The following is a 12,444-nucleotide window of genomic DNA, read 5'->3' as shown; positions in this document are numbered from 1 at the left end:
GGGGGGGGGGGGCCTGGCACCAGAGCATTTACAGAACAACCCTCAGGGACAGAACGCAAGGGGGGAGGGCACGAGACCCAGGGGGGGATGGACAGCCAGACACAGATGGGAGAGAAGGCTGGCAGGCCTGCCTCAGTACTTCAGGCTGCAGGTCAGACTGCTGGGGACCCTGCCACCCTGCAGGGGCGGCGAGTTCCAGACGGCGGAGCTGGTGCGCTTGTGGTAGCGAGGCTTGCTCTTCTTGAAGATGTCCTCCAGGTCAAGCTGGCGAATGGTGCCGAAGAGCTCTGGCAGGTTCGGGGGGTGGCAGTACTGGTGGAGGATGGCCTGGCTGAGCTGGGTGCCTGCAGGGAACACAGGGCCGGGTCACTGCCTTGGGGATCCCCATGCCCCTGCCCCACCCAGAGCCTTTATCAGCCTCTGCACACCAGCATGCCCCACCCTCCTGCCAGGCCAGCTCCTCTGAGCCCCGCTCCTCCAAACACCGATCATGCTCTCACTGCACGTTCCTCCTGCCAACTAGAATTAGGTGGCTTTGCCAGTCCTCTGGCTTCCTGGCTACAATGACCCCTGCTAATGGACACCTCCCAAGTGACCTGAGTCAGATCCTGGTTACTGTGTGGTTCAGATGAGGTGGCACCAACAAGAGCAAGTTGTCTTCTGTAGAGCGCTGACCCCTGGGGAGGGAGGCTGCAGCCGCCCTGACCCCCAGGCCTGCAATCTCTGCAGAGCACCACTGTATGCACGGCCCCCACTCCACTGCCGCAGGCTTCACACCCAGGCCTGAGGCCGCAGTCGCTCACCCACACTCCTGTTTAAACACTGGGGTCTTTAAACTGCAGGCTCAAATCCTGCTCAAGTGCCCGCCCCCACCTCGGGGCTTTCCTGCCTCCCCGGCTGGAACTCCCAGCGCTCGCTCAGTGCACTGCTGAACCCCATCACCTCTCTTAGCTCCGTTCCCACCCCATGCTGCTCATTTAGGCCCACGTCTCATCCGGCCTGCTGGGCAGGACTGCAAGGAGGGGCCTAGGACCCAGCCGGAACACCCAGCACCAGGTGCCCATAGCCAGCCCCTATTTAATGCATCTGTTGGGAACAAAGGCGTCCAACATGTGCTCCAAAGGTGAGCCCACTGGACAGGCCCACTCTTCCCTGAGCACGTCCCAAGGCCGGGTGCAGGCTTGCCAGGCCAACACGTCAGGTTTCTAGCCCCTGAGCACCACAGCCTCCCAACACCCGCATCGGCCAAGCCGCTTCCTCCAGGGCCCCAGAAGTCCCAAGTGAGGACCCAGGACCCAGAGCTCCGGGCCCTGCTCACCTGTGGCCCAGGAGGGGACGGGCTTCCGGGGATGGGACTCGTCATCAGTGGAGTCATCGCTGTTCAGATCCATCCCGTAGTTGTCCAGGTTGATCTTGGGGGGAGCCCTGGGCCCCTGCGGCGTCATTTGATATGACGTACAGGCTGGAGACTGGAAAAATAAACAAGGGCGTCAGCTCCCCCTTCCCCGCTCCTGCAACTCCCACCCCCGAGGAGAGGGGGCCCGGCCACCTCCCCTCCTTTCACAGGAAAAATCAAAAGGCTCAGGGTCACTTTAAAAGTCACACCACACACACAGCCCTGACTCTTCCTTTTTCGTGTTAAAATAAGTTGCAACTGTACTTACTTCCACGTCAGCGTCTCCTGTCAACAGCTCCCGGGACTCCACTGGGAACCTCATGATTTGAAACGTCCATCTAGGGCAGTGGTTCTCAACCTTCTGGCCCTTTAAATACAGTTCCTCATGTTGTGACCCAACCATAAAATTATTTTCGTTGCTACTTCATCACTGTAATGTTGCTACTGTTATGAATCGTAATGTAAATATCTGATACGCAGGATGGTCTTAGGCGACCCCTGTGAAAGGGTCGTTCGACCGCCAAAGGGGTCGCGACCCACAGGTTGAGAACCGCTGATCTAGGGTGAACGTTTGGCTAACTTCCCACTTTCCAACCTTCACCTATGCTGCACTGAAAACCCTCATAATACGTTTTGTTTGTAAAGCATTAAACTGGAAGTCACCTAAATGCTTGTCAACAGGCGCTGGTTAAAGAAATTCTGATACAACTAGCTGGTACACAACAGTCAAAAATGAGAGATTTACAAGTGCTGAAGTAGATGTGTACAATATAAAAACAGCAACAGGGGAGAAAAAAGTATCAAGCTGCCAAATGGTATGTATGAGAGTAAATGCTTGTGTCCCCCCCAAATTCCTGTTAAATCCTCTCTCTCCACATGATGGTATTAGGAGGTGGGGCCTTGGGAGGTGCTTAGGTCACGAGGGTGGAGCCCTCAGGAATTCGATCAGTGCCCTTCAAACAGAGACTCCGGAGAGCTCCGCCTCCCCTTCCCGGATGCAAGCGAGGGCACAGCGAGAAGACAGCCGGCTGTGAACCAGCAAGACGGCCCCTAATAGACACTGAATCCCAGTCTCAAATAAATGTTTGCTTAAGCCACCTGGTCTATGGTACTTTGTTAAAGCAGCCTGAGCAGACTGGATAGCCTGTATGTAGAGCCTGTGTCCACTTAGAACATGTACAATGTTCACACATGTAACAATATAGAGAGATGTACACTGAACTCAGAGTTTACTCTTTTATAAAGTTTAGTTTGTTTGTTTTTAAAACAAATTCTATTTTGAGAATAGGAAAGAACACACGTATCCAGAAGAGTAGAAACTCCTGGGCCGCCTGCGTCCTTCCTCTTTCTCATGGTCCTCAGACGTGAACTGGCCTCCAGCTTTGGGCAGAGAATAATCAGAGCTGGGGGCTCCTCTCTGCTCTGGTGCCTGGCCTCACCTGCACGTCCATGGTCGTGTTCGGGCCTTTGCTGGCCGCTGTAGCCTCCTTGGCTTTCTTCTCCTGCTCCTCCTGTAGGCGCTGCTGCTTTTCCTGGGACCAGTGGCCAGCCAGGGGTTATGGGCCATGGGAATGTGCTCTCCCCAATCCCCAGGCAAAACCCGCATGGCCAAGCAAGGCAGCTCCCGCCCCAGGAGCCACCAGATCAGGGCTCCCCAGCCCAAAGCTCAGCACAGACCCCGAGCGAGCCCCACCACCCACCACCCACCCCCGACTCCCCTGTACCTTTTTCTTCTCCTCCAGTTCCCGCTGCAGCCTCTCCTTTTGCAGCCGCAGGGCCTTCTCCCTCTCCTGCAGCTCCCTGAGGACCAAGCAAGGGCCCGTCATGGTGGGAAGCTGGGGCCTGGCTCAGTTCCCATCCCTTCCAGGGAAGCCGGGCTCATGGCACTGGCAGTAGAAGACAGAATGGCAGAATGGGCACAGCAGCCAAGAGCCCACAGCTGCACCTGTGTCCCAAGGGCTGGAAAGCGCCCAGCTGGGGGCAGGGAGCTCTCAGCTTTGGATCCACCAAATCTGGCCCCACGCTTCCACTTGACTTAGGGCTGAGCTTCTGCCTTTGCTGTACAATGGGGATCCTAACACCTTTCCTCCCGTCACCACGAGAATCAGATGAGAAAACCTGAGTGACCTCGGATCGGCCTGGCCCACAGGGTGGACCTTGGGCTCCAAGCCTGGCGTGAAGCAGAGCTGGGCTGTTTTTGGGCTTTGGAGCCACCTCCACTTACTAGTTTGTGACTTAAGGCATTTAACCTCCTTGCACCTGCCCCCACTCTGGAAGTGGAGCTGCTGGTTCCTATGCCACAGGGCATTCAAGTGAGGATTCGACAAGAAACATGTGTAGAGCGTGTAGCTCAGTAACCCCTAAGCTGCCAACCATTACGACCATCGCACCGTCACCCCCATGAAGACCCTGGCATTGGGCGGCACACATGCAATTCTAAAACAACATCAACTGCCACCCACCGCCCTTTGTCCCCCGCCCAGACTCCTGTCTCCGATTCTGCCATAGGACCAGGACCCTTTTGTGTCAGTCAAGAAGCACAGGGAGCCCTGACCAGGTATCTCAAATGGTTAGAGCATCGTCCCGATACACCAGGGTCGCGGGTTTGATCCCAGGTCTGGGCACATACAAGAATCAGCCAATGAGTGCATAAATAAGTGGAACAACTAATCAATGTTTCTCTCTATAAAATCAATAAATTTTAAAAAAAAGCACAGGGAGATGGTCCCCATGCAGTTCAGCCCCATGGCTTCCACCCCCCACTCCCCACTGGGCCCAAAGCCACCTGAAGACTGGCAGGGACGTGTTGCCTGCTGTTTCTCAGGCGGTGGAGGCAGGGGAGGCAGCTGGGTATTCTAGGCCTGTTTGGGTAGTCCCACCTCTCTGTACACACACATGGGCACAGTTCTCTTCATCACAGGCGCAGATCCCACCTCTCCTGGCCAACAGAGACTGTGGCTTGTCCTCTTTGGCATCCCCAAGATCTGGCACAGCCGAGCACAGGGTGGGCCCCAGAATAAGCCTCACAGAACCCGCTGCAGAGACCTCTGCCTCTGAGAGCGGCAGACCCAGGCTCTGCTGCCATGGATACCAAGGGAGGCAGTTGGAAGCGATGGGGGCGGGAGGTCTGGGTTCTCTTCACCACAGAGGAGGCATGTTTAGTGGGGAGGGTCTGCAATGCAGCCAAAGAACTCCTGCTCAAATGCCCATGGGGGGCCTGTTGAGCACCCCGCTGCCCCGCCATGTCAGCTGAGGACAAAATGGAACAAAGGGGGCAGCACACTGGCTGGAGGTAGCACTAAGAGAGTCCCAAGTGACCCCGCCCATTACGTCTTCCATCTCCCAGAGCCAACGCCACATTCAGGCTCTGCCTGCTGCAGACCTCTGGGTGCTGAGCCGAGGGAAGTGTGATCCTCTTTTGCAAAGCCCAAGGGAAGGGGGAACTGCTCTAGAGGACTGCTCCGTCTCTCCTCCACACAAACACATGTGGCTGGACATCGCCTTGGCCCCCAGGGGCTGGCCCACCAGCCTGGCCCTCGGGGCTCCCTCACCTCTCAGCCTGGAGCCGTTCCTGCTCCCTCCGCTGTTCCTGTTCCCGCTGCTCGGCCAGCCTCCTGGCCTCAGCCGCCTTCAGCAGACGCTCCTGCTCATCCTCTTCCTCCTCCTGTGAACACAGAGCAAAGTGAGGGCCTCAGGCCAGGCCCGGGCTGGGCTGGAGAGGTGCCAGAGGTCTGGGAAGAAGGGAGGGGTGGTTGACAGGAGGCATCCGAGATCGTCAGGGGCAGAGCCAGGGTCGCCCCACGCCAAGAGCCACAGATCACCACCCAGCCTGAAAAGGCACCTTGTGACAGCTTCTTTTGCTGCTGCAGCAGATTTAAGGGCACAGACTGGAGCCAGACGCACTTGCTGTGACACTGGGCTATCATTTAAGCCCTTGGTTTCCTCATCGAGCAAATGGGGACAAAAACAGTAATACCTACACCTCACAGAGTTGCCGAGTTTATACACATACCTAGAACAGCGCCTGGCACGGAGTAAATACTCAACCAATTCAGCCATCAGTGTCATAACCCCAAAGACAGATCTGTGTTCCCTAGGGTCATGAGATGGACAGCTCCAAGGAAGAGGTAGGTCCCTACTCTTCTAGGTAGAACATCTCACCCTCACAACAGCCCTCTCCGGTAGATACCACTGCTACCTGAAGGAACCAAAGCACAGAGAGGTCAAGTAGCCTGTGTGGGGTCACACAGCTAATAAAAGAGCGAGAGCTGAGATTGGAAGTCTGGCTTCGAGTCCATGTGCCTGACCCTCAAAGTGCCCTCTCTACAGAAACAGCCCATCTCCAAGGCATTTGTGGGACCTCCTCAGGGCTGGACGCCACAAGACCCACCAGAATTAAGCCAACAAAGTGGGGTATGCCCAGCAGTCCTCAGGGGCTGAGGCAGCGCCCATCCTGCCCCGCCTCCGCCTCGATGCCCAACCCGCCACCTGCATTCGCACCTGTTGCAGACACCTGAGCCTCCGGGCCGCCTCCTGCTTCCTGCGCACCTCCATCTTCTTGGCTGCTGCCATTTTCTTGGCCTTCTCCTCAGCCAATCGCTCCTCCTTGGCCTGCAGAGCCCATCCCTACATGCCCATTAGAGCAGCCTCCTCACTCACACTCAACCCTACAGCGCGGGTCCCAGAACTGTGACAGGCACCCGTGCCCCTGCAAACCCGCTTGTTCCTCACAGCCCAGGGGACGGGCACCCGGGTGCCTGTCCTGCCGGGAGAAGAGCCCACCCACTCGCTGAGGGCTGCTGCTTAGACCTCCCACCCTCAGCGGGGCTCAGAACAAACTCCAGGGCCTGGATGGAGACGAGAGGGGTCCAGGGCGTCAAACCCCTAACTTCCTGAGGGGTCCAGTTCTAATCCTCGGGCCACCAAGTTTGACCTGCTTGGGCCCCAGCAGGGATCAGCCCACTGACACCTGGACGCCCACCGCCCGCGGCTCTCACCTTCTCGTTCTTCTCCTGCGGAGCAATCCTCTGCTCCATCTGCTTTATCTTCTCCTCCCTCATTTGCTCGGCCCGCTCCCGGGCCTGCAGCACCTTGCGCAGGCGCTCCTCCCGCTTCCTGTGAGCACAGGGCCATCAGGGGGGCCCAGCGCGTCCTGGCTGCACAGGGGCTGGGAGCTGCGCCACTTACAGCTTCAACTCCTCCAGCCGCCGCCGCTTGTCCTCCTCCACCTTCAGCCTGCGGAGCTGCTCTGCCTCCTCCTTCCGCCGCAGGTTCTCCAGGCGCTGCTGCTCCTTCTCCTGGGTGGGAGGGGGTGTGAGCAAGGCCAGCCCAGTGCTGGGCCAGGGGCATAGCTGGCCCAGGACAACCCCCCAGGCCCACAGCCTCCAGCCAGATGGGCAGAAGCATCAGACTGCTTCTGAGGGCAGAGTGGCCCCCAAACACCCTCCATTGCCACCCAGACTGAGGCCTGTCCTTCCATCTTGCTTCTCAGGGACCCTAAGGCAGCGGTTCTCAACCTGTGGGTCACGACCCCTTTGGCGGTCGAACGACCCTTTCACAGGGGTCGCCTAAGACCATCCTGCATATCAGATATTTACATTACGATTCATAATAGTAACAACATTACAGTTATGAAGTAGCAACGAAAATAATTTTATGGTTGGTTCACAACATGAGGAACTGTATTTAAAGGGCCAGAAGGTTGAGAACCACTGCCCTAAGGCCTCCCAAGGGCCTGCGTCACCAGTGCCTTCGACTTAGCCCTGCCAAATTGAGGGCTCCACAAAAAATAGGTTCAAAATTGGATGTATGCTCTGAGGATAACTATGTTCAAGTGCATTTAAAAGGAGAATGAAGAACGAGATTGGGAATTTATTCTGTGCTTTGTAACTTTTTTACGCTGTGTGTGTGCTTTAACAAGGAATCACAAACATTCTTAAGACAACTGGGAAAACAGAAAATCTCAGCAAGTAGATCCAAAGAAGAACAAAATGGAAATTTCAGAACTAATAATTAAAAACTGAAAGAAATTCCGTGGATGGGTCCAAGAGCAGATGGAGAAGACAGACGTCAGTCAAACATGAAGATAAATTAGTAACATGTATCCAATCTGAACACAGAGAAAACATATGGAAGAAAAATTAATAGAGCCTGAGGCAACTGTGAGATGACACCCAAGAGTCTATCACTTGTGCCATCATTCCACAATGAGGAGAGTTCAATGCAGGGGGAAAATGTGGAAAAGTAATGGCTTGGAAACACTCCAATTTGGGTAAAAGCTATAAATTCACAGATTCATCAAAACTCACGTAGCAGGATAAATGTAAGGAAACCCATGTCTAGCCACATCATAACCACACAGCTGCAAACTCACTACAAAGGGGAAAATTCTCAAAAGCAGCCACAAAAGGGGGTGGGGGTGGGACAATGATTTGAACGACTGAAAACTTCTCCTCAGAAACAATGGGTGCCAGAAGGAAGTGGCACGACATTGGAAAGTGCTGGAAGGAAAGAACTGTTAACCAAGAACTCCATCTGTATTCAATGACATTATCCTTTAGAAGTGAAGTGAGACCAGTGACAATGTCCTCCAGAAGTGAAGTGAGACCTTCTCAAATAAAGAAAAAGTAGAGAATTTGTTGCCAGCAGACTCCTTCTCAAAGAATTGCTACAGCAAGTTCTCCAGACAAAAAAAGAAATGATACCAGAAGGACACGTGAAACATCAAGAATGAAAGAAAAAGAAAAACGATAAATATCTGGGTAAATATCGCTAGACTATTTTTTTCCTCTAGAGTTCTTTACAGTGTTTGACAGTTGAAAGAAGAAATTACAGTGGGGCCTTGACTTACGAGTTTAATTCGTTCCGTGACAGAGCTCGTAACTCAAATTACTCGTATGTCAAATCAAAAAGTGAACGAGTGAGACACGTGATGCTGGGCTGATGTTGTGGCGTTCACTGTGACGTTTGCTGCGCCAACTAGCGGTGGGGTATCTGAAGCTGGCTCGTAACCCGAATTTTAGCTCGCAACTCAAAGCAAAAAATCGGCCGAGAGACGGCTCGTATATCGAAAAACTCGTTAGTCGGGACACTCGTAAGTCAAGGCCCCACTGTATAACACTGTCTCACAGGGTAGTCCATGTACGAAGATGTAACATGTAAGAGAAGAATGGCACACAGTGGGGAGAGCAGTAAGATTTCTATATTACAGTCGAACTGATTATCAATTCTAAAGTGGCTGTGAACATTAAGTATGTAATGCAACCAGTACAAGACTGCAAAATGAGATAGTCAAGATCACAACAGACAAATTAAAATGGAATACTAAAAAATGCTCAAATATTTGCAAAATATAGATTTTACTGTATAATTTTCAACATAAACTTCACAGCCCTAACTGGTTTGGTTCAGTGGATGGAGCATCGGCCTGCGGACTGAAGGGTCCCAGGTTCGATTCCGGTCAAGGGCATGTGCCTTGGTTGTCGGCACATCCCCAGTAGGGGTTGTGCAGGAGGCAGCTGATCGATGTTTCTCTCTCATCGATGTTCCTAACTCTCTATCCCTCTCCCTTCCTCTCTGTAAAAAATCAATTTAAAAAAAAAACTTCACTGTATAATTTTTAACATAAAAGTATTTTTTTTCTTTAAGATGGAGAAAGAAATAGAAGGAAAGAGAGATGACCATGCGTCACAGAGGCTGAGCAGGGTAGAGGAAGGACCTGGAGGAACTGGCCTTTGGGAGGCCCCCACAGGGAGGGATTAGGTGGCCCTTGGCTGGCTCTCATTCTCCAATGGCCAGACCCAGAGAAGACCAGCAGGAGGCTGGTCCTCGAACCATCACACCCACCTGCTCTTCTGTGAGGAAACCACCTTGGAAGCAAACCAGGCGGCCCAGAGGGTGCCCACCACCATCTCTTCCTGCCCTAAGAGCCCAACAGACTCCTGCTTTCGACAGGGTTCAGCAAAACAGGTTTTTGTCTCAAAACTTGAGAGCTAAAATTTCCCAGCACAGGGCCGATGATGCATCCTGTTGCACTGTGAATTTTGTAGAAGACAAGAGTTGTTCGTATCCTAGAACGTACTTCTCTGCCCCAACCCTTGGAGGAGGGCTGGATGGTCCCTGCTCCCCAGAGGCCACCGTCACAGCCAAAGCAGAAGGCGGGAGGAAAATCAAGCGTCTGCCCCTTCTGCCTCCAGGGGCTTCAGCCCAGCACTCTCCCTTCCTGCCAAGCCCGGTGCTGGATGCTGGACCCCTTCCTCCCTGGTTCATCCAGTCTCTGTGAGGAGCCAAGGAAACTTATGCCCAGAGATTAGAAAATTAGTCCCTTGTGACCTAGTGAGGACCCCTGGTCTCCTGAGGACTGTCCTACCCTCACCAGATGCCCTGGGCAGGGACCTGGGCTCCCTAAAGCAGGAAAAGGCAGCTTCCTAGACCTCTCAGCCATCCCATGCGCCCTGCAAGGCCCCACGCAGTCTGGATTAGGCACAGGAGTTCCCTGTAGGATGAACAGTCTGAGCCTGGTTCACTGCTGTGGGCTTGGTGCCTAGTAGGGGCCTGGCAGAGAAACAGGTATTAAGGGCTCCCTACCCACTTGCTGGCATATTGGGAGGTAAGCCGTCGCCACGGCTGCCCAGAGACCAGCCTCTTGCAGGAGAGGCCAGTTCAGGGTCCACCTGCCCAACTGCTCAGAAGCACCTTGACCTGCCAGCCACACGGCAGTACTGCTGAGGCCCTGGGTGGGGGCAGAGTCCTTGCAGGAGGCCCTTCGAGGCACCAGGGGGAACTTAGAAATGAAGCGGCTGCAGCTTTGCAACTCAGAGCCCGAGAGCCAGGACTCGGGCCAGCAGATCCCAGCTCTCTGTGGCTCCTTGCTCACGGCGGGTGGCCCAGCCCAGCTCTGAGGTGTCCGGGAAGAGAACAGCTTCTGTGGCCTCCTTTTCAGAGGCCCCTGCTGACAGTTCCACCCGCAGTCACCTGTCTGACCTTCAAGCACCCATTGCTCCGCCCTCCCCTCAGGGTGGTAGCTCAGGTGTGCGGCCCAATAAATCTCAGCTCAGACCCTGAGAGGAAGCCCAGGGCCGGGCAGGACGGATGGAGGTGGCTCATCCCCAACGAGTGTGAAGATATCACAAGTATGTCCTACACCCAAACCCTCAGGGCACTGGGGTGTGGGATGGGTGGTCAGGGAGTGGGCCTGCTAAGCCAATTCTTCAACTTCCCAGCCCAGGGGTCACACTGAGATGGCCAAGCCTCTAGGCCACAGTACAGAACCCAAGAGGTCAAGTCATTCCCCACATGTCGAGGCAGCCCATGGCCGAAGAGGCCTGAGCAGGCCCTTGACCAGAGCCAGGTCACCTGCCTTAGCGCAGACCCACGCTGCTCCCAGCAGCCTAGGGGCCATCCAGGCGCCTGCAGCCATGCAGCCCCACCCTAGCAGAGCTCAGCCTGGGGCACGGGCTCCCTCACCTTAGGGTCCACACGCAGGGGAGTGTTCCGCTTAACGAAGGATTTGATGACACGGCTGCGGGAGGCCGAGGTCGGGGTCATGAGCATCTGGTTCCTCTGCATGGTGTGCAGGAAGGTCCGGACAGGCTGTACCAACAGCAGACGGGACCAGGGTCAGGACCAGGGGCGGGACTCAGGGGCGGGGCAGAGGCCCTGAGGGCAGGCTGACGCCCACTCACCTTGCTGGCTGGACAGGGCGGGGAAGGGGTCTTGCTCCGGGGGAGCTGCAGCTCCCCGTCCAGCTCACTCACTCACAGCTTCCTTGTTGTTGAGCCTCCTTCTGCAGCTCTGCTTCCTCCTACAGGTGCGGGAGGCAGCAGCACCACGGGGCTGACCCCGGGGGGGCAGGGGGGGGCGCCCTCCAGAACCCTAGCCACACCCCATAAAAGTTCACCACTATGAAGAAAACTGGGACCAGCCCATAGGACTCTACACTGCGGAGGTGGGGTCTCCCTGACTGACCCTCCACTGCCCAGGCAGACAAAGGGAAGGGGCCGGTCCAAGGTCACATGGCCAGGAGGACACAGGAGGATGGAGTCTAGGATCTGGTCGCTTCCTCCCAGGCCAGGCTCGTTCCCCAGCATCAGGCTGCCTCCTTCATTAGGTCAGAGCACCAGGCCCCTGACCACACGCCCAGCCTCCCCAAGAGGACTCGAGGTTCATGCCCCTCTGGGCCCCTCGGAATAGTGGCCCACACCCCTTCCCAGATACAAACCTGATACTCTGCGGTGGCTCCTCGGGGCCATCTGTTTGATGGATCTTGGCCTCTGTGAAGAGAGCGATTCAGTGAGGGAGCAGTGACAGCATGGAGGGTCGGAAGGGGCCCACTTTTGGCAGCTGGGCAGGGCTCTCTCCTGGCAGACCCCAGGGTGACCAGTGGCAGAAGCATCAGCCTTAGCCTCACTGGCCTGGGTAGATCTGTGGACACCCAGAGCCAGCACGCAACCCCCGGCCATGGACTGCTCACCCCCCAGCCCGGCCTCTGTAAGGAGAACTACAGGACAAACCAGGACCTGCCACCTCTAACAGAGCTGGGGTGCCTTTCAGGAGCAGAAGCCTGTGGAAGGTGCCTGCTCTAACAGACCCACTGACGAGCTCCCAAAGCCCACCTCCTGGCCCTCTCAGCTGGAGCCGAGTGACAAGAGGGGAGGGTTCCTATGCAGGGTCCCCATGGGGGGGGGGCAGTCAGTCCATTTTGTTTCATGGCCAGGACAAGCACTGATCCTTCCCCCGTCCTTTATGCCAAAGGGTCCTTGCAGCCCCCCAGGGAGCTGTGGGGCTGGCATGCCATTGTCCCTGACCCGGGGTCACGGGGGAAGCTGAGTTCAAGACCTCGAAACTACAGTGCTCTTCCCACCAGGGAGATGTGAGCTGGACCCCAGGCACCTGTGGCAGACTGGGGATGCCAGAGCCCAGAGCCTGTGGCACTCTGTTCTCTATAGACAGGGACCCACAAAGGTGAGAAGTGAGCCAGCGGCAAGGACAAAACAAGAGGCCAGCACACAGCTCCTCCTGCTGCCCCCTGGGGTGGAGTCCAGGCCTGC

General features: G+C 55.7%; 1 protein-coding gene across 1 annotated transcript in view; it reads right to left on the bottom strand.

Annotated features, from left to right (window-relative positions):
- Nucleotides 1–8: 8 nt before the first annotated feature.
- Nucleotides 9–12,444, bottom strand: part of LOC102243387 (inner centromere protein-like) — a 51,619-nt gene continuing 39,183 nt past the window's right edge. The window contains 12 exon segments of the mRNA XM_014548147.1: nucleotides 9–344; nucleotides 1,319–1,469; nucleotides 2,836–2,928; nucleotides 3,121–3,196; nucleotides 4,948–5,060; nucleotides 5,897–6,007; nucleotides 6,394–6,511; nucleotides 6,584–6,693; nucleotides 10,862–10,995; nucleotides 11,079–11,150; nucleotides 11,152–11,198; nucleotides 11,616–11,667. Coding sequence (XP_014403633.1) covers nucleotides 133–344; nucleotides 1,319–1,469; nucleotides 2,836–2,928; nucleotides 3,121–3,196; nucleotides 4,948–5,060; nucleotides 5,897–6,007; nucleotides 6,394–6,511; nucleotides 6,584–6,693; nucleotides 10,862–10,995; nucleotides 11,079–11,150; nucleotides 11,152–11,198; nucleotides 11,616–11,667 — 1,289 coding nt within the window. The 3' untranslated portion in view covers nucleotides 9–132.

This window comes from Myotis brandtii, unplaced genomic scaffold, assembly GCF_000412655.1.
Source record: "Myotis brandtii unplaced genomic scaffold, ASM41265v1 scaffold496, whole genome shotgun sequence".
Lineage (NCBI taxonomy): Eukaryota > Metazoa > Chordata > Mammalia > Chiroptera > Vespertilionidae > Myotis > Myotis brandtii.
Note: the sequence above shows the minus strand (reverse complement) of the source record. Positions and strands in the feature narration are given on the sequence as shown.